Raw genomic sequence first — 22,637 nt, forward strand, 5'->3', positions numbered from 1 at the left:
CATGTAAGTTTCTTCTTTTTTCATAGATTCATTTTTTAAAACGTTTAATCTCTTAAACCGTGCTTCTAAATCCTGGCCCATTTTTACCATTGGATTTCTTTTGTTGGAGCAAATGCCGTCACAACGGCGAAGCCCGAGGGCACAAATCCACCACGAGGATGCCGCCGCCGCCACGCCATCCTTACTTGAATAGACTGGTTTTCCAATCTATCCCAACCTTTGGACCGATCGCCTCGTTGAGGAAGGATTTGGACCTTCTTTATTCAACACCGTCATTGCCGCTGCCGAAGTCAAGACAATAAACAACCGAAAAACTAAGCTACTAGGTTCTAACCTAAAGCTACACGATCCATGCGTGTAGATCCGGCGACCCCTCCTCACCACCGGTTGTTGGGGGAGGGAGCCGCCGGAGCAAGGCGGCGGAAGGAACTCCTGGCCGCGGCTAGGGCTTCAAGTCGCCCGAGCCGAAAGAAAAAGACTCGCAAGTGGACTGCTGGGCTAGTAACCATGAATGCATATACGCACAATTTCTCGGAAAGAAAAACACACGCATCATGGCTGATCGATCAGATCAGATCAAGGAGGGTGATGTGTCACGGACGACGCTGACGATCGAGGATGAACGCCCTTGCCATCGCCTGATCGTCTTCTGGTCTCGCACCCTCGCCTCACCATATCACCTTCATGCGCAGCAACATCCAGGAGCAAGGAACAAGAGTGCACAACGGCTGCTTAGATTAGATCAGAATCTCTCAGTTGATTTGTAAATCCATGTTCTACAGCTCAAAGGTAGCCTCTGTAGTCCCTAGTTCCTAAATTTGCTGTTTCTTAATTAAAGTCGATGCCGAGAATTGATTTGGATAATCCAACATTGGATAGGATTAGTGTGTTGAAAACTGCACTATCAGTGCTTAATTTCGAGATGACACAAAAATCAACTTTGTAACGGTTCTGGATTGCAGTCCAATCGAACCCAAATTGCTTAGTTTGGATTAATGGTTGCTGAGGCATCACCACAACGGTGTTGTTGTTCAAGTATTTTCAAAGTTTAGCATATATTATTTCTGCGACCTTTAGCAGATTTCCATTTCGCAAGAACTAGTCTATGTTCAGGCAAGGCGAGTTTTTTATTACAACACGAAAGACGTAGATAACTTCATGTTGAACATCCTGATTTGCTTGTTTTCTTCATTTGGTAAAATGGATCATGAATAGCCGAGTAATTCGTATATGACGTGCTTTGGAGTTCAAATTAAAGGGGTGGACGGACGACCCAAACGGACGCGGACAAAAAGCGGACACAATCGATATCCGTTTGGGTCGCCCCATTGGAGTTGCTCGAATGAGCCATCCCCTCCCCGAGCCACATCCTCCCCTTGGGTCGTCATGGCCATGTCCGCCGCCGGTGAGCGCTGCCCGCGCCCCCTCCCCGAACCACCATAGCCATGTCCGCTGCCACCGAGCGCTGCCCGTGCCACATCCTTCCTTCGGTTGCCATGTTCATGTCCGCCATCGCCGAGAGCTGCACGTGCCACATCCCCTCTGTGCGCCACCACAATCTCCCCTCTGTCATAGCGGCATCTCCCCTCTTGTCATTACTGGATCTGATATAACATTCATATAACTCCGACGTCAGATTTTTATCAATTCCGTAAAAAGTTCACTTGTTCCAAGTGATACCAGCTTCTTGGCGAACGAACAACAACAGATAGTACAACTCAACGTCAGATAAAAATGTTAATGTATATAAAAATATTTTAGGTTATACGAAAATGTACAGCGTGTATGAAAAAAAACATCAAAACATATTTTTGAAAAATATTGCTAATAATGTATTTATAAAATGCTAAAGATGTATAAAAAGTATTCCTACATATAGAAAAATGTGCAATGTGTATGTAATATGTAGAAATGTGTATGAAATATGTATAAAAAATAGAAAAGGGGAAGAAAATAAAAAATGTCTACGAAAGCAATGGAAGAAACAAAGAAACCCGCTGAGACATAAGAGAAAAGATAGCCAAAAAGAAAAGGGAAAAGGAAAAGCAGAAAACCAATGGAAGCAGTGGAAAAAATGATTAAACAAGCACAGAGAAAAGAAAAGTAGTGAGTAGCTACATTACTGGGCTGGTCCAGTAGCACGACGCCTAAGACAAGACGGAACTATGTTTCCCAATGAGCGAGAAATCGCCCTGGCAGGAAAATAGCGTGATCACAAGTTAAGAGGTACCTTGCAAAGGTCTCACTTTCACCTTCTCAAGTTAACAAGTGGTGCACTGCATGTGTGCCACTAGTCGTAACTTGGGAGTTTTCCTTTTTTTTCGTAAATTTCTTTATTCAAAATGTTTTATTTTTTAAATCATGCGTTCAACTTCGGAACCGCTTTTACCATTAGATTTCTCGCGTCAAGATCTTTAAAACTAGATGTCATGTTAATAGGTGTCAGTGAACTTTTTTTCATGAAATAATCGGAAGAAAATAAACCGAGCCAAAAGCACGGTTATTTTTTTCACCTTTTACCCTTTCTGAGAGACACAACTACGGAAGCAAATATGTGCCTCAACGAGAAACAAATCTATGCTTCTCGCCAAAGCAAACAAAAAAACACATTTTTTCTCTTTCCGAGAGGCACATATGTTCCTCTCGCGAAAGCAAAAAATAAAAAAGAAAACCCGTAAATTTGTGCCTCACGCGGAAGTAAATCTGTGCCGATACGAGAAGCAAATCTGTACCTCTCACAGAAGAAACAAAACTCAATTTTTCCCTTTCCTTGTTGTGCCTCTCGTGGAAGCAAATTTGTGCCCCCTGTAGAAAAAAAAGCATTTTCCCCTTATTCGAGAGGCACACCTATGCCTGTTGCGAAAGCAAATCTGTGTATCCACGAGAAGCAAATTTGTGCCTCTTTGAAAGAAAAAAACACGTTTTGGCAGGAACTTTTTATTTGAATATTTTTTTCCAAATCCTAGGGAAAACCGGGCGTAAACCGAAAGCCGAGAATGCCTGGAAAAACAACTTAAACCAAAATTGCGTAAAACAAATCCCGAGGGGGCGCTCAACATGCGACACACGGCGGCTACTGTGAGTGCGTCAAGTGGCGCGCTCTCAGCCCACCAAAGTGACGCTTGTCAGGCTTCAGCAAAGGGCACCCTTTGATTAGTTGCTCCCCATAGATCGCATGAGCACGCAGGTCACCGGGGAAATAAGAATTACATATGTGGGCTTCCTAGGCTCGTAATTCTTTGGCCCATATCTTGTAGGCTTTTAGTTTTAAAAAAGGTTCATGTACACAAGCTCGAAATGGTTCACGAGTTCAACAAAAATTTGCAGGATTTTAAAAAGTTCACGAACTCGAAAAAGTTCATGGGTTCATATTTTCATTTTATTTTAGAAAAGTTCATGAATTTGAATTTTTTTTGTGAAATTGAAAATGTTCACGAGTTCTACAAAACTTTGTGGGATCTAAAAAAAGTTCACGAGTTCTTAATAAGTTCGCGGAATTTGAAAAAGCCCATGAACTTGAAAACATTCATAGTTCACGACTTCCAAAAAGTTGGTGTGATTAGAAAAAAGTTTGTGAACTCAAAAAGTTTCACGAGTACAAAAAATGTTTGCAGGTTTTGAAAAAAATTCGAGCATTTAAAGAATTCATGGTTTTGAAAAATTTCACAAATTTGAAAAGATTTCAAGAATTTGAAAAAATGTTCCCAAATTAATAAAAGATCAAAACAATCTTCTATTATTTAAGAAAGGTACGCGAATATTGAAAAAGGGTTAAAAAATAAATGAAAAAGAAAAAAAAGGAAAAAGGAGAACCGTGCAAATCTCAAACCTGGAAAAAACCAGAGAAAAATCACCCCAGAAAGAAACTGATGGAACCTTCTAGAAGGTTCTTAAAAGCGGTGAGGAAAAAAACTCTACTTGGATCGGTCGAACAGGAACAAATGTTGCGAAGGAGATAAAAACATTAAATGGGCCGAGCTGCCTTGGGTGGATGATGGATAGCCTTTTCTAACTAGGCCGTGAAGAGTTTCTAAAAAAAGAAAAAAAAAACTTGGCCGTGAAGAGGCCGATGAGAAGATTCTCAAAGCGGTGGCGAGTACAGAGTGGCGGGGGATCCATCACCGCCACATTGGCGGACGGCGGCGAGCGGCGCGCCCGTCCGCCCCGGCCGGTGCGGACCATGGCTGCGCGTAGGGAAGCAGCAGCAGCTCGCTCGAGCCGGCATGCGGACTGCATGTAAGCTTCATCAATCCACTCTGAATCTGCTCTGTCCAGTTTGCAGTTCGTTACTCTGGGTCGCGTCCAAACCCCAACTTGATTGACTGATTGCCAGTGACTTTTACTCTTCTGAACTTATTGATGCGCTGCAGCGATTGGCTGCCCCTCCCCTCATATCTGTTAGGTTGCTGTGGCGTCGAAGTGTAGTGTCCACAGACCACAGGGATAAAAAGTTCAGTTTTGTTCTAAGTGTCACCTGACTTCTTGCTGAAGGAAAAACATCGGATAGTTGCAACTTAAGATAGTTCTGCCAGTTCATATGTCAACATTGGATAGCTACAAATTAAATTAAGCAAGTTTGAGTAGAAGTAGCACGTGAGTGAGACCTGCATAAACATTCAACAGGACATTAATTGGCAGCTACAAGCTGAATGGGTACGCCAGCAGGCACAATGTTGATGCCCACCGCACCAGTTATTATTACAAAGCCTCACAAATCCGCAAAGGAAACAAAAGAAGAAAAAACTACAAGCATACATCACATCGAGAATTCAATACCCGTTCCAGTACTTTTAATATGCAAAGATACTCTGTAATGCAGCAATCACGGTATTGCGGCACTGACAGGCACAATGTTGATGCCCAGAGCCTGTTTCCTCTGTGCCAAAAGATCTTCGGAATTTTTTGCGAGAACAGAAGAAAGAGGCTTCAGAGGAACCCCGTGGCAGTCATGATCGACACCAGAGAAAAGCATGCTGCTCTCAAGACAGTCCATCACCTCTGAAGCCTCCAGTAATGTGGCAACGATATTGTGCTTGTCGATCACTTCGACGTATCCATCATGTTGGAGAAATCCTGTAACCATCTCACAGATGAGCTTCTGTATTGCCAGGCATGCCGGGGTGGCATATAAGTTGTCTTCCACCATCTTCTTGAGCCTCATCACAAAGTCTTCCAGCAGGCTATCCGAAGCCGGTGGCGATATTAAAACTTCTGCAAAATTATAATTGCCATTTGCAAGGATCCCCGCGACGAGTGATAACAGCTCAGCTTGGAGCCTCCTCTCCCAACACTGCTGGATGTGGTAGCTAAGTGAAGCGGAAGGCTTGTCTTGCTCACCATCACTTGGTTTTTTTGGAAAGCAACCAGCCGCCACCCCGGTTCCAAATGATATAACACAAGAGATGGCACCGTTTTCTATGCCGTTCCCAAGGCAAGAGCAAGAGTTGGCATGCCCACACCACCGCGGCGTGCTTGCGCTACTCGCTTCTGCCTGTATAGGAATTAATTCTGCAAGTACCTGCAATGATATACGCAATTTTATTTTATAACTCAAAGAAGGTAATTGCCCAAAACCTGTGGCGTGTAGTGGATTCTATAAGGAATTTGATTACTTTAATTAATTAGAAAAAAGGCATGGATGCATTCAGGCATACCTTGCGTAAGGTTGTTTCCTTATCGTAGTTTCTCAAATGCTTCAAAATGATTGCTGCGCTAATACGACAGCCCGTGTTGATCTTTATTTCCACACTATCTGTTGCACTTATTTCGCATTTGATGGTCTTAATATTGGAGTCAAGCAATTCAGTAAGACCAAGGACATCATTGTTGCCTCCTGTGAAGCTCTTGATAGCCTCTGAATCACTGGATATCCTGGCCAACGCTTCACCAGCCTTTTCTTTATGCTGGATTGCAGTTTCCTGAGCTTCTTTCATCTTTTTTTCCACACGTTCTTTTGCGGCTTGTTCGGCCATCTTCTCTCTCGCCCATGCTCCATTGGCCTTCTTAATAAGATTACTCAAACGTGATCGCATTGACGGTCTTAATGACATATTTTGTTGGATTGTAGTTGGTTGGTCGATGTTCCTTTTCTCGTGTTCCAAATAATCTCTCATCCAATCTGCGGTAAGGAAGATGTGTAGCGCCTTCTTAATAAGTTTTTCTGCAGAAGTACTTGCTGGATGGTGCAAGGTTAGTTGTGTAAGAACCTCTAGAGCTTGCGTCTGTAGCTTTATGATCCCACTTTTGCTCTTCATATCCATGTCCAGAATGGCCTCTAAGTTTTTGACTGCATTACTATTGTTCGCAATTAGTCTGTGCATCTTTATGCCAGTGCTTCCCGAAGAACTCATGAGCCGGCTCACCACTTTCAGTGATCCGTCTACCACCTTGGTCCATGCAGCGCTGCTCTTGGTATCTTGCACAAATTCGTTGGAGCTGACAGGTGCAACTATTTTTGAAAGAAGACCCTTGGTGTTGTATATCAGTGTGCAGTTATGTGTGTCGTGAGCCAGGTTCTCTAGAATTCTTAAGCCTGGGAAGACCAGATCCTCACTGTTGTGCTGCTGCTTTCTGACATACCTGCGAATCAATTGTACACGGAATTGACGCTGAAAGGACCTGGAATTAAGCAGACCCTCCAGTGTAGCAGCAACAACTCTGTCTAGCAAACTTATCCTTCTCTTCTGCTTGCTATGTCCAATTACAAAAGGCAAATGAAGAGCTTCCTGATCACCATTGTTATGACATGAGGTGTCAAAGAGGGAGGATATGCATTCTAGTGCTCCTGGAAAGTGAGTAAGGTTGATGTCAGCGGCGAGATGCTCCACGATCCTTGCTGCAAGCCATCTCATCTCTCTTTCGGCTGGGCTTCTCCAGGCAAGGGTCCCAATCAGCTTCTGAATTCTTTCTCTCGGTGACCTGATCATCAGCCGTCTTATAGATAACGGCATACCCTGATCAATCAGCATAGTTAGTACCCTTCCTCCAGCCACATAGTCCTCCGGTGATTGGGAATCTAGCAAGCTGGCACCATACGTGATCAAATTCCAGTTCATTATGGATGCGGGGTTGTGTACACACATCTGCTTGGTTTCGCGCAAGTATCCGTCAAGTAGGTCGAGGCTGAAACCATGTCGTAGCCAAAGAGAAACTACGACGACTTCATTAGCAGTGACTTCAGAGAGCATACACAATAAGCATATTGTGCCGTGAGCAAGAGATACGTAGTAGTATAAGTCCAGCGCCCGATTCAAATTTGCTTTACTTGTTTCTCCGTCGGCGATACCATAGCCTTGGTTTGCTACGCGAATCGCCGATAGCACAATGCACAGAACTGGCCCAGCAAGAGCAAAGTACACCGCTGGTAAAAATATCACGATCAGAATGATATCTATTAGCATATGTAATTTTCTTTTCAGCCATTGTCTCATACGCAACTGGGTATGCTCAAGATGACACGACTCAACATTCTGCATAAGCGAATCAAGCCAATCCTCAAAGAATGCAAAGCGAGCATCTCCCATCACGTCAAATACCCTGTGTGTTCCAATCAGAACAGGACATTAGGTCAACGGAAAATTAAGATTGGCAAACAAAAAGAATGATAGCTAACTAGGTTATCTTTAGTATTTCTTTTTGGCGGGGAAGATTATGCTTGGTATTGTGGTGGTTATAGCCATCCCGGTTGTCCAATTGTTTTTCTCATTTATTTATTTGGTTATAATCTGTTTGTGCCTACTTTTGCGGCAAATTGCACATAGCAAGTTAAATTTTGCTAATTATCAGTCGGCTTAAAATCGATGAGCTTAGAAGCTTGTTTATACCTGATCTATGAAACACACTGCATATACACCCGCCCCCCCCCCCCCCCCCCCCCCCCTGCCACGAGCGACGAGGGAAACCCTAGCTGCCGGCCCTCGACCCTCCTCGCTGCCGCTGGAGCGCGCTGACGGGCAAAGCCCACCGGCGTCGGCGGCAGCGGGGCTCTCCTCTTCTGGCTCGGTGCCGGTTGGCGCAGGCCGACGGTGTCGAGTGTTCCGTCGCGCTGGCGAGGGGCGTGGCGGCAGGGTGGCGGGCGCATGGCGTCAGCATGGTGGGCATCGCAGGCGCGCTCGCATCCGTGGTAGGGGTCACGACATGATCTGGCTCAGCCAAATCCGCGTTCCATCGCCCATGGATGGCGCGGGGCGTCTAGCCGGTAGGTCGGGCGCGTCTGTTGCGGTGTGCGCGGAAGACATCGACCGGCTTGCTCATTGTGGCAAGGTTTGGCATGGCACCTCCCATGGTCGTCTCTGGGGGCAGGTCTCGGCCGACCGGGCTCCCTCATCCTTAGGCGGGTGTTCGGCCTACTCCTCGCGGACATCACCTGGAGGCTGTGGTGGAGTGTTGCAGGGGCAATGCGAGGAGGCTGGAAGGAGGGATGGGTGGTCTAGCCACCTGTCACTGGCGCAGGGGTGTGCCCGTTGTGGTCTCGCACCGCTCCCCTCCTTTTTCCCTGGCCTAGTTGCCTCCGAATCAAACTACCCAGGCATGCCGGTCGCTGGCGGCTCAGACGCTGGTAGGGGTCTGCTGGTGGGTGGAGGTATGTTCCTTTGAATGGCTGATGGGGTGTCGGGATGCAGGGAGGCGTCTTTATGGTGGGAGCTGCCATGTTTGTGGGCGGAACTCATAGCTCGGTGCGGCCTAGCAACCTTGGTAGCGTGGGCGGAGGGGCGGCTGGGGATCGACAGTCGGTGGCAGTGGTGTGACAGGTTTCTTTGACTGGGCACACCCTGATTGGAGGTGGAGTGGTATGCCGGGGTGAAATCCCCCTCTGACTGTGGCCAGACCAATGATGGCGACATCCGGAGCGTTGGCCCCTTCTTGTAGGCTCCATCGGGGTCTGTCTTGATCCTTCGTGTTACTCCGAATGAAAATCTTGATCCCTTGAATCGGGTGGCGGCGGCTCTCCGGTGTCTGGTCCCTTTTGAAGGCATTTCCTTGGACCTCATGGTTCGGGCAGTCAGCTTCTAGCTTCATGGTGGAGAGCTCCCTCATCTTAGTAGTGGTGCTTATTGTACATCTATCGTTCGCTTGGTGATCATGTTGCTAATCCTTAGCGCCTTTGTATCTTGCCTTGGGTGTGTTTGTTTGGGTGGTATGTTGTATGATTCGGTTGTATGAGGTTCGTTTTTTGAGGGACAATGACAGTGAGGAGAGCTCCCTCACTGACTTTTTCTATTAAAAGAGTTGTTACATAGTATGGTTAGGAGTAGTTACAAGGGGAGAGGAGGAATCTATCTATGTCAGAAAGTGTAACAAAAAGACTACAGAAAAGCAGTTCTCAAACAGATGCAACCAATTGAGTAATGAAGAGTTCTAAACTCTTCTTGGTTCGTTGTATGAGGTTCGTTGCTTTATATATAAAGCAGGGTGAAAGCCTTTTTCGGTATACAGATACGTCTCCAATGTATCTACTCTCTCCGTCCCAAAATAAGTGTCTTGAGCTTAGTACAAATTTGTATTGGAGCTAGTACAAAGTTGAGACACTTATTTTGGAACTGAGGGAGTATAATTTATGAAGTATTCATACCATGTTTACAATAATTTTGTATGGTTTTGGTATGATTTAAATTGAACTAACTCGGACTGACGCTATTTTCTATAGAACTACCGTTGTGTTGTTTTTTTTGCAGAAATAAAAGGTCTCAAATTGGGCTGAAACTTTTTGGTGATTTTTTTTGAAATATAAGAGACCTCCGAAGCTTCGTGGAAGGACCAGAAGAGCCACGAGGACACGACAAGCCCAATAGGCGTGCCCTGGGGATAGCGAGGGCCTACCGGGCTTATCGCTTCCTCGTGGGCCCCCTTTACATGAAACCAACGCCGAAAATTCCTATAAATATAGAAAACCCTAGAAAGAAACCTAGAACTTCCACTCCGCCGCCGCAAGCCTCTATACTGAAGCGATCTCATATGGAGGCCTTCTCTGGCACCCTGCCAGAGGGGGAAATCATCGCCATCTTTATCATCTCGGCGGTCTCCATGACGAGGAGGGAGTAGTTCACTCATACGTCTCCAACATATCTTTAATTTATGAAGTATTCATGCCATGTTTACAATAATTTTATATGATTTATAATTTATGAAATATTCATGCCATGCAGTTAAATAATCAGACTAAAAATCATCTCCAGGGATATCTTTGAGTTCCTCAACTCTGACTTTCACCATCATATTAGCTCTTGTACTACGGACTCTGTCCCACATGACAAATTTAGCAAACTTGCTGACAACAATATTGATTTCATGAATATTGCGTCTATCAAAAGGAAATCCATAGAGTAAAATCCATGCCTCTATATTTGGGGTGAGCCTCCTCCAGTTCAAGCCTTTGTTGTGTTTCTCAAAGATGACATGCACGTCAGTGGACTGGTGTGGGCTATTATTAACAAGCTCATCCCTATCAAATACGTTGTCCAGTTTCACATATGCTTGCTCAGATGGACATGGAAAATCTCAAAGAAACCCATGTGCTTGACTTCAGTGAGAAGATCGGTAAGTACCTCTCGTATCGTGTTGAACTACACTAGAAGATTTGGCATCGGTACTATTGTTGGTATAGCCTAATCTTCGTGGGTTGGGGGTGCAGTGTCCGCCAGAACACGAACCCTTGCAGGCGGCCCTTCAACATCGATGTGCTGATGATTGGGTGGGATGAAAGGTGCCGGGTCGAGTGGGAACGAAGCCATCATCGGAGAAGATTGCAATCTGGTGGCAGGCTGTGGGGTGGTCGGAGGAGGGTAGAAGGTTTGTGCGTTCTCGAGTAAAGCTGAGGACTGGAGACACAGGGCAATGGAATTCTGAGCGGCAGCGTAATGATGAATATCCACCAAAGGTGGCAGAATCGAGGAGTTTGTTGAGTTGTATTTTGTGTTACATGTATATTGGAGTTGTGGCCCACCTCCTAGTCTTGTATAGTTGAAGTAGAGGTCTTTCCTTGTAATTATATATATGTGCACCAGCACCTCATCAATATAACGTCAATTGCATTGCAAACTTTCCCTTCTACATGGTATCATCTTGGTCGGTCCGACCCTAGGGTTTTGCCGCCGCCGCCTCCGCGTCGCACCCCACCACCGCCGCACCACGCCGCCGCCGCGCCCTCCCCTCTTTCCCGTCGCGCCGCCGCCGCCTGTGCCGTCCTGCTTCCTCTTTCCTTGCCGCGACCGATCGCCGCCACTGCGCCCTCCCGCTTGCGTCGCTTCCGCCCTGCTGCCTCCCTCCCGCAGCACCGCACCCCCTCAGTCGCCGCTCTCCACGCCGCCGCTGCCTTTTCCACCCCTCCCAACCTTAACCCCGACCCGCAGCCGCCGCCTCTCCACCGTGCCGCTGCCCCTCAACCCACGCGCGCATCGCCATGTCTTCACCCGGCTCCTCTACCACCCGCTCGTCGAACTCGTTCGCCGGCCCCGAGCCCTCCGCCGCCGCCATCCGTGACCTCAACATTGAGGCTCGGGTCCCTATCCGTCTCGACAACTCCAACACATCGTACCACGCGCGTGGAAGACCTACTTCAACCTCATCTTCCGCGAGTACTATCTCACCGAGCACATCGACGGTTCCGTGGACAAACCATACATGCGCGGCGATCCGGAGTGGTCCGCCATCGAGGCCACGATCATCCGTTGGTTCTACCAGACGCTCTCGAAGGACATCTTCCACACGGTCGTCGCCGAGGACGACGATGCCTACGACGTGTGGGCCAAGATCAACGCTCTCTTCACTGACAACAAACTTCAGCGCCTTGTTTTCTTGCAGCAGGAGTTCCTCGGCTGTCACCAGGACAACTCCACCATCGACGAGTATTGCATGAGGCTCAAGATGCTCGCCGATGAGCTTCGCGACATAGGCGCCAAGGTCTCTGACGACCTCATGCTGAGCACCCTCACCGACGGTCTTAATGAGGACTTCGACAATGCGGCGTCCAACCTCACCCTGCTGTTGCATCCCACTTTTCAGTGCATCGTCGCGTACCTCAAACTTGAGGAACACCGGATGACGAAGCTGAAGCAGCGGGTCCACAACACCGCTCTCGCCGCCGGCAGCACCCGCGGTGGCCCTGTGTAACGTCCCGAGACCGATGCGCCAGGTGTCTTCCAGTTATTCGCCGTCGTTGCCATGTCATTTGCTTGCGTGTTACACTTTACCATGTCATCTTCTGCATTTCATCTGCATGTTTTTCAAAACTTGCATCCGTCCGGGTCCATCCAGTTCTCTCCGTTGTCCGTTCTGAGCCCAGACACACTCGCATGCGCTCGTCGCACCTCCCAGATCTCGTCCCGTGAGCCGCAGAAAAATGTTCTCGGAGTGGGCCGAGAGTTGACGAGTGGTCTCAGTACATCACCAGTAGACCGCCTGTCAAATTTCGTTTCATTTGGAGGTCGTTTGATGCCCTAACGGTTAACCGTGTAACCGCGAAATCCCCATTTCTCTTTGCAGCCCAGCACCCCTCCACAACAGCCCACTAGCCCATTTAAACCCCCTCCATACTCTCCGTCGTTGGATCACGATCGTGTGGGCGAAAATCGCATCCCATTTGGACTCTCCTAGCTTCCTCTACCTATATAAACACCTCCCCCTCCTCAAATCACGGGTGAAACCCTAGCTCTCCTTCTTCCTCCGCGCGCCGGACACGTCCGGACGGCGCCGAAAGCGTCCGCCACCGCCCCCTTAGCCAACCGCGTCCCGCCACCTCGCCGCCGCCCGGCCTCCTCTCCACCGATCCGCCGTGGCCCGCCGGGGCCCGGATCGGGCCCCCCCGGCCCGAACTGTCCGCGTCGCCTGCCTTCCGCGCCGCCGCCTGCCCGCCGCGCGCGCCGCCGCACCTCCTCCCATCGCCGTTCGCCGCCGGAATCGCCGCCCGTCGCCGGTCGTCGAGCCCCTCGCCGCCGCCCGCCACCCCGGAGTCGCCGCCTCGGCGTCCGCGCTTCCTCGTCGCCGGCCGCCGCTCGTATCGCCGGAGGAGCTCGCCAGCGCCGCCTCCTCGCCAGATCTGGTCGGGTGGACCAGATCCACCACTCCATCCATCCAAACGCCGTGTCCCCGTCCCGGATCCCTCCATCCCGCTCCATCCCATCCAGTTTTCGGAGGGTATAATTTTCCACCAAGTCCCCAGATTTCCATCTCATGTTGTATACTTTGTCATGTCATAACTTCATGCATGTTGCTCTGTTTTGAGTGTATGATATATGAAACCGTTCATCACTTGATGTTCTTCATGATGGAGTAGTTCGCATGCATGTTACTGTCAATATTCATGCCTTAATCTTCGTTGCAAAACTGTTAAGTGATATATACTGCTGAAAAACTGCTGCATGTTAACATCATTTATGTGTTTTGTGAGTGCTATAACTTTGTCCCTGTTGATCCTATGATGATGGTCTTTATATGCACATGTTCTACTCTTCATGCTCTACATGCTGGTGTCATTAGTTTGCTTGTTTGAGTTCATGTAGATATCTTAATCCCTGTTGGAAAAGTGCTTACTGATGTTAACTGCTGAAAACTGTTATAATTTGTCATTTTGTCATTTTTATATATTTTTGTGTGATTTTATTTTGAGCATCATGTCAACATGTTTTAGAAGCATAAAAAAATTTGTGAAGTGGGCTACTCGCTGTTAACGTGCTGTCAAGTCTGAATCTGTTATATCATGTTGCTATGTTTATTGGATGCTATCATTTAATCCATGCATAATCTGGAGATACTTAGTTCACATGTTTTGATGTACATGTTATGCTCTACCATTCCATGCCATTTTATGCCTTATATATGTCTTGTAGCATATGTTCTCATTGCCATGAACATGCCTATATAATGTTTCAGTTTTCTGTTAACTTTATGATGCCATGTTGTGAGGTTGATATTAATTAATCTATGTCTCTTTTATAGATGCTCCAATTACGTGTTTTTAAGTATGCTATGATTTATTTGTCCACATGCCAAGTTTGATAATTTTAGGCTTCAAATGACCTTTGTTCCAAGCTTGCAAACATGCTATGTTGATGTTGCTGTTTTACACTTGCTGAAACTGTTTCAACATTCAATTTTGTCTTGTTCGTTCTCACTAAGCCATGAGCTATATGTATATGATGCTTTGATGTTATTTGCTCTTTGTTATGTGTACTTTAATGCCATGGCTTTATTTGCTATGTATAGTTTATGTAGCATCTTTGTTTCATGCCTACAACATGTTACCATATTAACTCTGCTCATGTATATGCCCCTGTGTTATAAAGTTGCATTTTTGCATTGATCATATTGGTTTAATCCTGATGCCTATGGACCTGAACCTTAGTGATATTTGAAGTATGTTATCTGTAGATGAAGTGCATGTCAAGTTTGTGCCCTTATGATTCCTGTAGCATGTTGTTTTGATGATTGCAAAGTGCCTACTTGCTATTTTGGACAGCTTGTTCTTTAAACTTGTTTGGAGTGTATGTGTTGCACCGTTGCTCCGTTTTGAGCATGCTCTATATGAAACTTGCTTAGAATTGCATGTAGTTTAATATTATCTTATTGCATCCATGTTTTAAGAGTGTTTGCTTGATGTTTGGATGCATTTTGTATCAATGCCATGTTTAACTTGTTTTGCTCATATCTTCTAGGCCGTAGCTCCGAATTAAACGAACTTTATATGTAACTTGACTAGAAAACCATGTATATCATCTTGATGCATCTTAACTTGCTATTTAACATCTTGAACATAATGTGTTATTCAGTTCTGACCAATTTCGAAATTTGCATATGGGGACTTACCGGATTTGTTGTATGTTGTTCCGGCCTCATTTAAACTTGCTTTGATGTGATGTTCTTGTATGCATCATCCCTTGCCATGAGTAGCATCATGTAGCCTTGTCATGCATCATTCTTGGTTGAGCATTATGCCATGTTTATGTGTTGTGTGTTTACCTTGTTGTTTGCTTCTTTCCGATTGTGCTTCTTCTCGATAGTTCCTGTTTTGTTGCGATCGCGAGGATTCGTTCGACTACGCTTGGTTCGTCTTCGCCCGATCATCTTCTTCATGGAATCATTCTTCTTCTCAGCGGGATTTCAGGCTAGATGACCGTTACCTTGGATCTCACTACTATCATTGCTATGCTAGTTGTCTCGATGCTATCGCTATGTCGCGCTACCTACCACTTGTTTATTAAGCCTCCGAAATTGCCATGACAACCTCTAACCTTTTTCATCCTTCCTAGCAAACCATTGTTTGGCTATGTTACCGCTTTGCTCAGCCCTTGTTATAGCGTTGCTAGTTGCAGGTGCAGTTGCAGGTTGTTCCATGTTGGGACATGGATATTTTTGGGATATCACAGTATCTCTTATTTAATTAATGCATCTATATACTTGGTAAAGGGTGGAAGGATCGGCCTTTTGCCTGGTGTTCTGTTTCACTCTTGCCGCCCTAGTTTCCGTCATACCGGTGTTATGTTCCTTGATTTTATGTCCCTAACACGGTGAGGGGTATGGGGCCCTATTGACAGTTCGCTTTGAATAAAACTCTTCCAGTAAGGCCCAATATTGGTTTTCCATTTGCCTAATAACAACTAAAACTTAAATAGGGGATTTTCTCTGGACCCCTAGTATTTCTTAATCAACTCCCCCCTGGGCCAGTGCTCCTCTGAGTATTGGTCCGAACCGAGTAGACTGCGGGCCACCTCAAGGAAACTCGAGGGTTGGTTTTACTCGTAGGATGTCTCATCCGGTGTTCCCTGAGAACGAGATATGTGCAACTCCTATCGGGATTTGTCGGCACATTCGGGCTGTTTTGCTGGTTTTGTTTTACCATTGTCGAAATGTCTTATACACCGGGATCCCGAGTCTGATCGGATGTCCCGCGATGGAGGATTGTCTCCGCGGATCGTGAGCTTGTAATGGGCTAAGTTGGGACACCCTGCAGGGTTTGATCTTTCGAAAGCCGTGCCCGCGGTTATGTGGCAGATGGGAGTTTTTAATATCCGGTTGTAGAGAACTTGACACCAGATTTGAACTAAAATACCCAACCGCGTGTGTGATCGTGATGGTCTCTTTTCGAGTGGGTCGAGAAGAGAACACGGTGGTGTTATGTTTGAACGTAAGTAGTTCAGGATCACTTCTTAATCATTACTAGCAAGACGACCGTTTGCATAGCTTCTCGTCTCATTCTTGTATTCGTAAGTTAGCCACCATATATTGCTTAGTCGCTTGCTGCAACCTCACCACTTATTCTTTCCATACCCATTAAGCTTTGCTAGTCTTGATACCCATGGTAATGGGATTGCTGAGTCCTCGTGACTCACAGATTACTACAACAACAGTTACAGGTACAGGTAATGCGATGATCATGACGTGAGAGCGATGTATGCTTGTCTTGGGGTTCTTCTTCTGCTTCTTCTTCGTTCAGGGGATAGGTTCCTGGTCGGCAGCCTGGGCTAGCAGGGTGGATGTCGTTTGAGTTTCTCTTTGTGTTTCATCCATAGTTGGATGTTGCACTTGTGGATGATGTTGTTGTATTCATGCGGCATTGTATGCCTTTTGTATGTATCCCCAGCTATTGTGTAATGGTATGATGTAATGATATCCACTTTGCAAAAGCGTTTAAATATGCAGCTCTATCCTTGGTGGGACCTTCGAGTTCCTCTCGGATAGGATCGCATATTGGGCGTGACACCCTACTCCTCTGTCCGCTCCTCATCAGCCCGCGCCGGACGGCTACTACCCGCTGCCGCCCGCACCGCCTGCGCCCCCCGCGCCTCCCCAGCAGCCGCAACGTGGCGGGGGCCGTGCAACCGGCGGGGCGACGGGGGCCGCCGCCAGCAGCAGGCGCCGGGCGCAGGGAGCGCCCCGCTACCAGCAGCCGCCCCTGCCGTGGGCCGCTGTGCAGTTCCCGTGGACGGGCGTTGTCCATGCCTATCACATGCCTATCCCACGGGCCCCCGCACTGGGTCTTCTTGGTCCCCGCCCCGCGGGCCACCAAGAGTTCCCCGGCGCCCCTACCAGCCCTACGGTGCTCCGCTCTCCTCCACCCCTCGGTGGCTACGGCGCGCCTGCTCAGGCGCCACCCTATGAAGGCCAGCCGCCGCCGCCGGTACCTACACCGTGGGACCCCACCCTCCTGGCCGCCCTACACTTGGCGCCATCGCCGAGTAACTACGGCGGTGGAGGCGACTGGTACATGGACTCGGGTGCTACTGCGTACATGACAACTCATCCCGGTAACCTATCCTCTTCCACCCCAGTTAACACACCCACTCATATCACCGTTGGTAACAGTTCTTCTTTACCTATCACCCATGTCGGTAGCACTAATTTTCCTTCTAGTTCCACACCTATCACTATGTCTAATGTCCTTGTCTCTCCTGACTTAGTCACTAGTTTAGTTTCCCTTCGTCGTCTTACTCGTGAGAATCCTCTTATTGTTGAATTCGACGGTGTTGGTTTTCCTGTGAAGGACGCCCATACCCGGATGCCGCTTCACCGATGTGATAGCCCTGATGAGTTTTATCCCGTGCACGCCGGCGCATCCACCTCCACACCCCTCGCTCTCGCCGCCGGCGTCGATCTTTGGCATGCTCGCTTGGGCCACCCCTACTCCGCCGTTTTGCGTCAGATTCTTAGGAGTTTTTATTTCTCATGTAATAAGCTCGACGAGCATACTTGTGAGGCTTGTCATTTGGGCAAGCACGTTCGTCTTCCGTTTAGTGCGTCTACTTCAGTTTCCACTTTTCCGTTTCAATTACTTCATAGTGATGTTTGGACGTCTCCCGTTGCGAGTAACACGGGCTATCTATACTACTTGGTGATTTTAGATGATTATTCTCATTATGTGTTGACTTTTCCTCTTCGTCGTAAATCCGATGCTTTAGCCACACTCACCGCTTTTTATTCCTATGTCATTACCCAGTTCGGTCGCCCCATACTCGCACTCCAGACTGATAACGGAAGAGAGTTTGACAACGTCGCTCTTCGCACACTTCTCGCCTCTCACGGCACCACCTTTCGTCTGACTTGCCCTTACACTTCACAGCAAAACAGCTGCGCCGAGCGCATTCTCCGCACTCTTAACGACTGTGTTCGCACGTTACTCTTTCACTCTAACGTGCCTGCTCGGTTTTGGCCCGATGCTCTCGCCACCTGCCCGATGCTCTCGCCACCTCCACTCTTTTAGTTAACATTCGTTCGTGTCGTCCTCAATGGAACTACGCCCCTCACCACCTTCTCTTCGGTACACCACCGTCCTATGATGGTCTCCGCATCTTTGGGTGTCTCTGTTATCCTAGCACTGCGTCCACCACGCCGCACAAACTCGCACCACGTTCCGTCCCATGCGTTTTCCTTGGCTACCCTCCTAACACCAAAAGTTACCAGTGCTATGATCCTGTCACTCATCGTGTGTACACCTCAAGGCACGTGTACTTTGTCGAGACGGTGTTTCCTTTTTTTCAGGTCTCTCCGGCTTCGGCCGCTTTGGCGCCGGGCCCCGCGCCCGGCCCCCTTCTTGGAGCGATGCGCGGCGGCGCCCCCCGGAGCCCCCCGGCACGGCGCCTCCTGCCATCGCCGCCCGGTTTTTTGACTCCCTCCCCAAAGGTCGAGTTTGGCCAGGCCTTTCGGTCCCCGTCTCCCTCCTACGAGGTTGAGCCGGTGGGTACCCTGCCCGCCACCCTGGTTGGCGCCACCACCCCGGTGACGGGCTCGGCGTCCTCCTCGCCCGTCACCTCCTCGGTCGCCGACTCGGCTGCCGCTGTCGCGGCCCCCAACGCCGTCGCAGGTGCCTCCATCGCCGCCGACGCCCCCGTCGTTGCTGCGGCCCCTGCCGCCCCCGCTGGCCCGGCTACTCGCCTCTCGGCATGACGACCCGTGCCCGAGCAGGAGTGGTTCGGCCGAGCACGCGCTACTCCTCCGACGAGTATGTGTGTGCCGCCTCGACGTCGACGCCATCACCCATCGCCACCTCCGCTCGCGCTACCCTTCGGGATCCCCATTGGCTACCTGCGATGCAGGAGGAGTTCGACACCTTACAGCGCAACAGCACGTGGCAGCTTGTTCCGCGACCCCCTCGTGCCAACACCATCACTGGCAAGTGGGTGTTTCGCCACAAGACTCGCCCGGACGGTTCTCTCGAGCGCTACAAGGCTCGGTGGGTGGTTCGCGGATTTCGGCAACATGCGGGCGTGGACTTCACCGACACCTTCGCCCCGGTTGTTAAACCGGGCACGATCCACGCCGTTCTCCAGTTAGCGGTCTCGCACGCCTGGCCTGTGCACCAGTTGGATGTCTCCAATGCCTTCTTGCACGGCCAGCTTGCTGAGCAGGTGTACTGTGAGCAGCCCACTGGCTTCGTCGACGTCGAGCACCCAGACTTTCTGGGCTTGCTCTCCCATTCTCTTTACGGGTTGAAGCAGGCGCCTCGGGCCTGGTACCAGCGTATCGCAGCCTTCCTGCAGTCTCTGGGATTCGGTCCACTCACTCCTATGCCTCACTCTTCGTGTATCATCAGGGAGCCGACACTGCATATCTGCTGCTCTACATCGACGACATCATCCTCACGGCGTCTGCCCCCGATCTCCTTCAGCGGCTGACTGCTCGTCTTCATGATGAGTTCGCCCTCAAGGACTTGGAGCCTCTGCACTACTTCCTCGGCATCAAGGTGGTCCGACGGATTGGCGGCTTCTTTCTGCATCAGCAGAAGTACGCACACGAGATTCTGGAGCGTGCCGGTATGCTTAACTGCAAGCCGGCGCCCACCCATGTCGACAAGAAGACGAAGGTCTCTACTCTGGAGGGGTCTCTCGCGTCCGATGCAGCGTTCTATCGCTCCATCGTCGGTGCTTTACAGTACCTGACGCTGACTCGACCCGACCTGCAGTACGCTGTCCAGCAGGTGTGCCTCCACATGCACGCTCCGCGTGACTCTCACTGGACTTTCGTGAAGCGTACTCTCCGTTATATACGCAACACCATGTCTTTGGGACTCATCCTAACGGCCTCCGTCTCCACCGACCTCGTGGCCTACTCTGATGCCGACTGGGCTGGTTGCCCCAACACTCGACGCTCCACGTCAGGCTACTTCGTCTACCTTGGGCCCACGTTGATCTCTTGGTCATCGAAGCGGCAACCCACGGTCTTCGCTCCAGCGCCGATGCAGAGTATCACGCCGTGGCTAATGCCGTGGTCGAGTGCTCTTGGCTCCGTCAGCTGCTCCAGGAGTTGCTTTGTGATGTTCATAAGGCCACTCTTGTCTACTGCGATAAGTCAGCGCGGTCTACCTTTCCCGCCTACCCGGTGCACCATCGACGTACGAAGCATATTGCGACGATATTCACATCGTGCGCGAGCAGGTTGCCCTTGGCCGTGTTTGGGGTCTTCACGTGCCGACGTCGCAACAGTTTGCTGATGTGATGACTAAGGGATTGCCTAATTCCGTCTTGAAGGTAAAATTTCCTAGGGCGCCGGCGGCGGCGGGGACTAGGTGCCCTCCCGCTCGTGAGGAGCTGGCATGGGCCGGCGCCCCCGGGATGGAGTGTGGCATGTGGCCGGACGTCACGGCGTGGGCTCGTGGCGCTCCGGCGATCCCATACCCCATGGCAGGCGGCTTCAAGATCTAGGGCGCCACGATCGCCAGGGACGGCGGCGGCGTGACCAGATCGGCGGCGGCGCGGCCGGATCTGGGCCCATGCATGAGCTTGGTCTTCAGGTCACGGTCGGCACGATGGCGAGTGCAACACGTCGGCTGCTGGACGGATCTGCGGGATTCCATCCTTGTCTGGTCCTTGACAACTCAGGCAACTCCGGGAAAACACTAGATCTCCATGGGATCGAGCGATGGCGGTGCTTTTGTGTCGTAGTCCCTCTTCAGGGCATCGTTTTGGAGTTTGCTACGGTTGAAGAGACCAGCGAGGCCGGCGGCGTACGCCCGGTGGCGCAACTGCCGATGAAAATCGCGCCGACTACGGTCATGGCGGACGATAGCGGTGTCTTTGATGTCGTTTCCTTGTCGAGACATCGTCGTTGCAGTTGGCGTCATCAGGCTCGGGATGCTCTGGGGAAAACTCTAGATCTGGGTCTCCCGGATCAGACGATGATGGCGTTCTTAGTATCGCTTTCCCTCATGGGGGCATCATTTTGGAGCAAGTGATGGCTGGAGGTGACAAGAGGAGGAGCGGTGCTTCATCATACACATTGATGGTTCGGATCTCGATGGCATGGCGCCCTGGAGATTAGGCGTCTGATGTGCGATGATGGACTCGCGCAGGAGGTTGACGCTGTCTGACGTCATGGTGGCGTCGGCGGCAGCTAGACCGGACAAGGTACATGCAACAGTACAACTCTGAATATGGATTCGTGGTAGGTGGCTGCGGCGGCCTCATGCCCGGCAGGTGTCCTGGTTGAGGAGCACGCCAGAATGATGGGTGCCCATACCCGACAGGCATCTTGATTAGGACCTCAGGTCTTAGATGTTAGGTTTGGCTACGAGGTCTGTTTGGTATTAGGTCCAGACTATCAGCGCCCCTTCATTAACTGAATAGGAGTAGCGATAGATGTTGCTTAGACAGTGGCTTTAGTCTTATTATTGTATGATTTTGTAAGGTCTTGTGTTAATAATTAATAAAATGGATGTATGCATCGCCCAGATGCAGAGGCGGGGGTCTTCCTCATTTTCTAGAAAAAAAAAGAAAGCAAACTCTTGTCCTTTATCAAAGTGGAGACCGGCGAGAGAGACGGTGAGATGAACACACAGATGGGTGGTAGGTGGGGCGGTCGCCGTTGAAGGGCTAGAAGGTGGCCGCCGCGGCCACGATAGCCGGCGGCCAGGGGCTAGGAGCGGGAGGCCAACTCGTGCTTTTGACTAGTACGTGGAATTTCAGTGTTCATAGCTAGCTTTGGTTAATCTTAACGACGGCAGGGATACCTTCCGATGGGATATTTATCAATCAATAAATTTATTAATTCTTGAAGAGCCATAACTTATGCCACGCTTAATATCGACAATATGAGTTTAACAGAAAAAGGATAAGAAAAGTTGCATACACAGAACTGAGAACAGAATACTAAACACTAACCCGGCAGCCTGCAGGAACGCGATGGTGGTCAGGTACCAAAAATCGACCCTTTTCAGCGACGAGACGAAGCCGCCGAGGAGGACGACGGTGGCCCACAAAAGCAACAGGGCCCCGATAGATTTCAGGGCAAATCTAATGTACGCTACAGTGAGCGCATACTTGTTGATGATCCTTACTTCTGGCCGCCGTCGAAGCTCCTCCTCTGAGAAAGCCTCAAGTTCATCGCCCATGCCTGGATCGGAGTTGCCACTTCTCGTTCCGGTTTCCTCCAGATAATGTCAACTGAAGTATTGTTTTCATCCCACTGATTTCTCAGAAAATAAGCCGCGTGTTGCGTCCTCCATGTGTCTCTATCAGACCCACCCATCGCTCGCGCAACCTTATCTCCCCAACAGCCACTCGTTTTTCCTTTCGTCTCCTTCGTCTCCTACCTATGTCGCCTCTGTTATCCCCAACCTCTTCCTCTCGGCTCTCTCTCCCATAAGGCCGGCCACCACAAAGAGGTCGGCATCGTTCGGAGCTCTCTCCACCTTATCTCCCCAACAGCCGCTCTCT

General features: G+C 49.5%; 1 protein-coding gene across 1 annotated transcript; it reads right to left on the minus strand.

Annotated features, from left to right (window-relative positions):
• Window positions 1-4,609: 4,609 nt before the first annotated feature.
• Window positions 4,610-22,372, minus strand: LOC123055178 (uncharacterized). Its single transcript, XM_044479148.1, has 3 exons — window positions 22,083-22,372; window positions 5,655-7,536; window positions 4,610-5,518 (listed from the first exon to the last, which is right to left on the minus strand). Exons 1-3 carry the CDS (start codon window positions 22,310-22,312, stop codon window positions 4,823-4,825), a joined length of 2,808 nt encoding a protein of 935 aa, XP_044335083.1. The 5' UTR covers window positions 22,313-22,372; the 3' UTR covers window positions 4,610-4,822.
• Window positions 22,373-22,637: the final 265 nt, after the last annotated feature.

Source organism: Triticum aestivum, chromosome 2D, assembly GCF_018294505.1.
Source record: "Triticum aestivum cultivar Chinese Spring chromosome 2D, IWGSC CS RefSeq v2.1, whole genome shotgun sequence".
In the NCBI taxonomy this organism is placed as follows: domain Eukaryota; kingdom Viridiplantae; phylum Streptophyta; class Magnoliopsida; order Poales; family Poaceae; genus Triticum; species Triticum aestivum.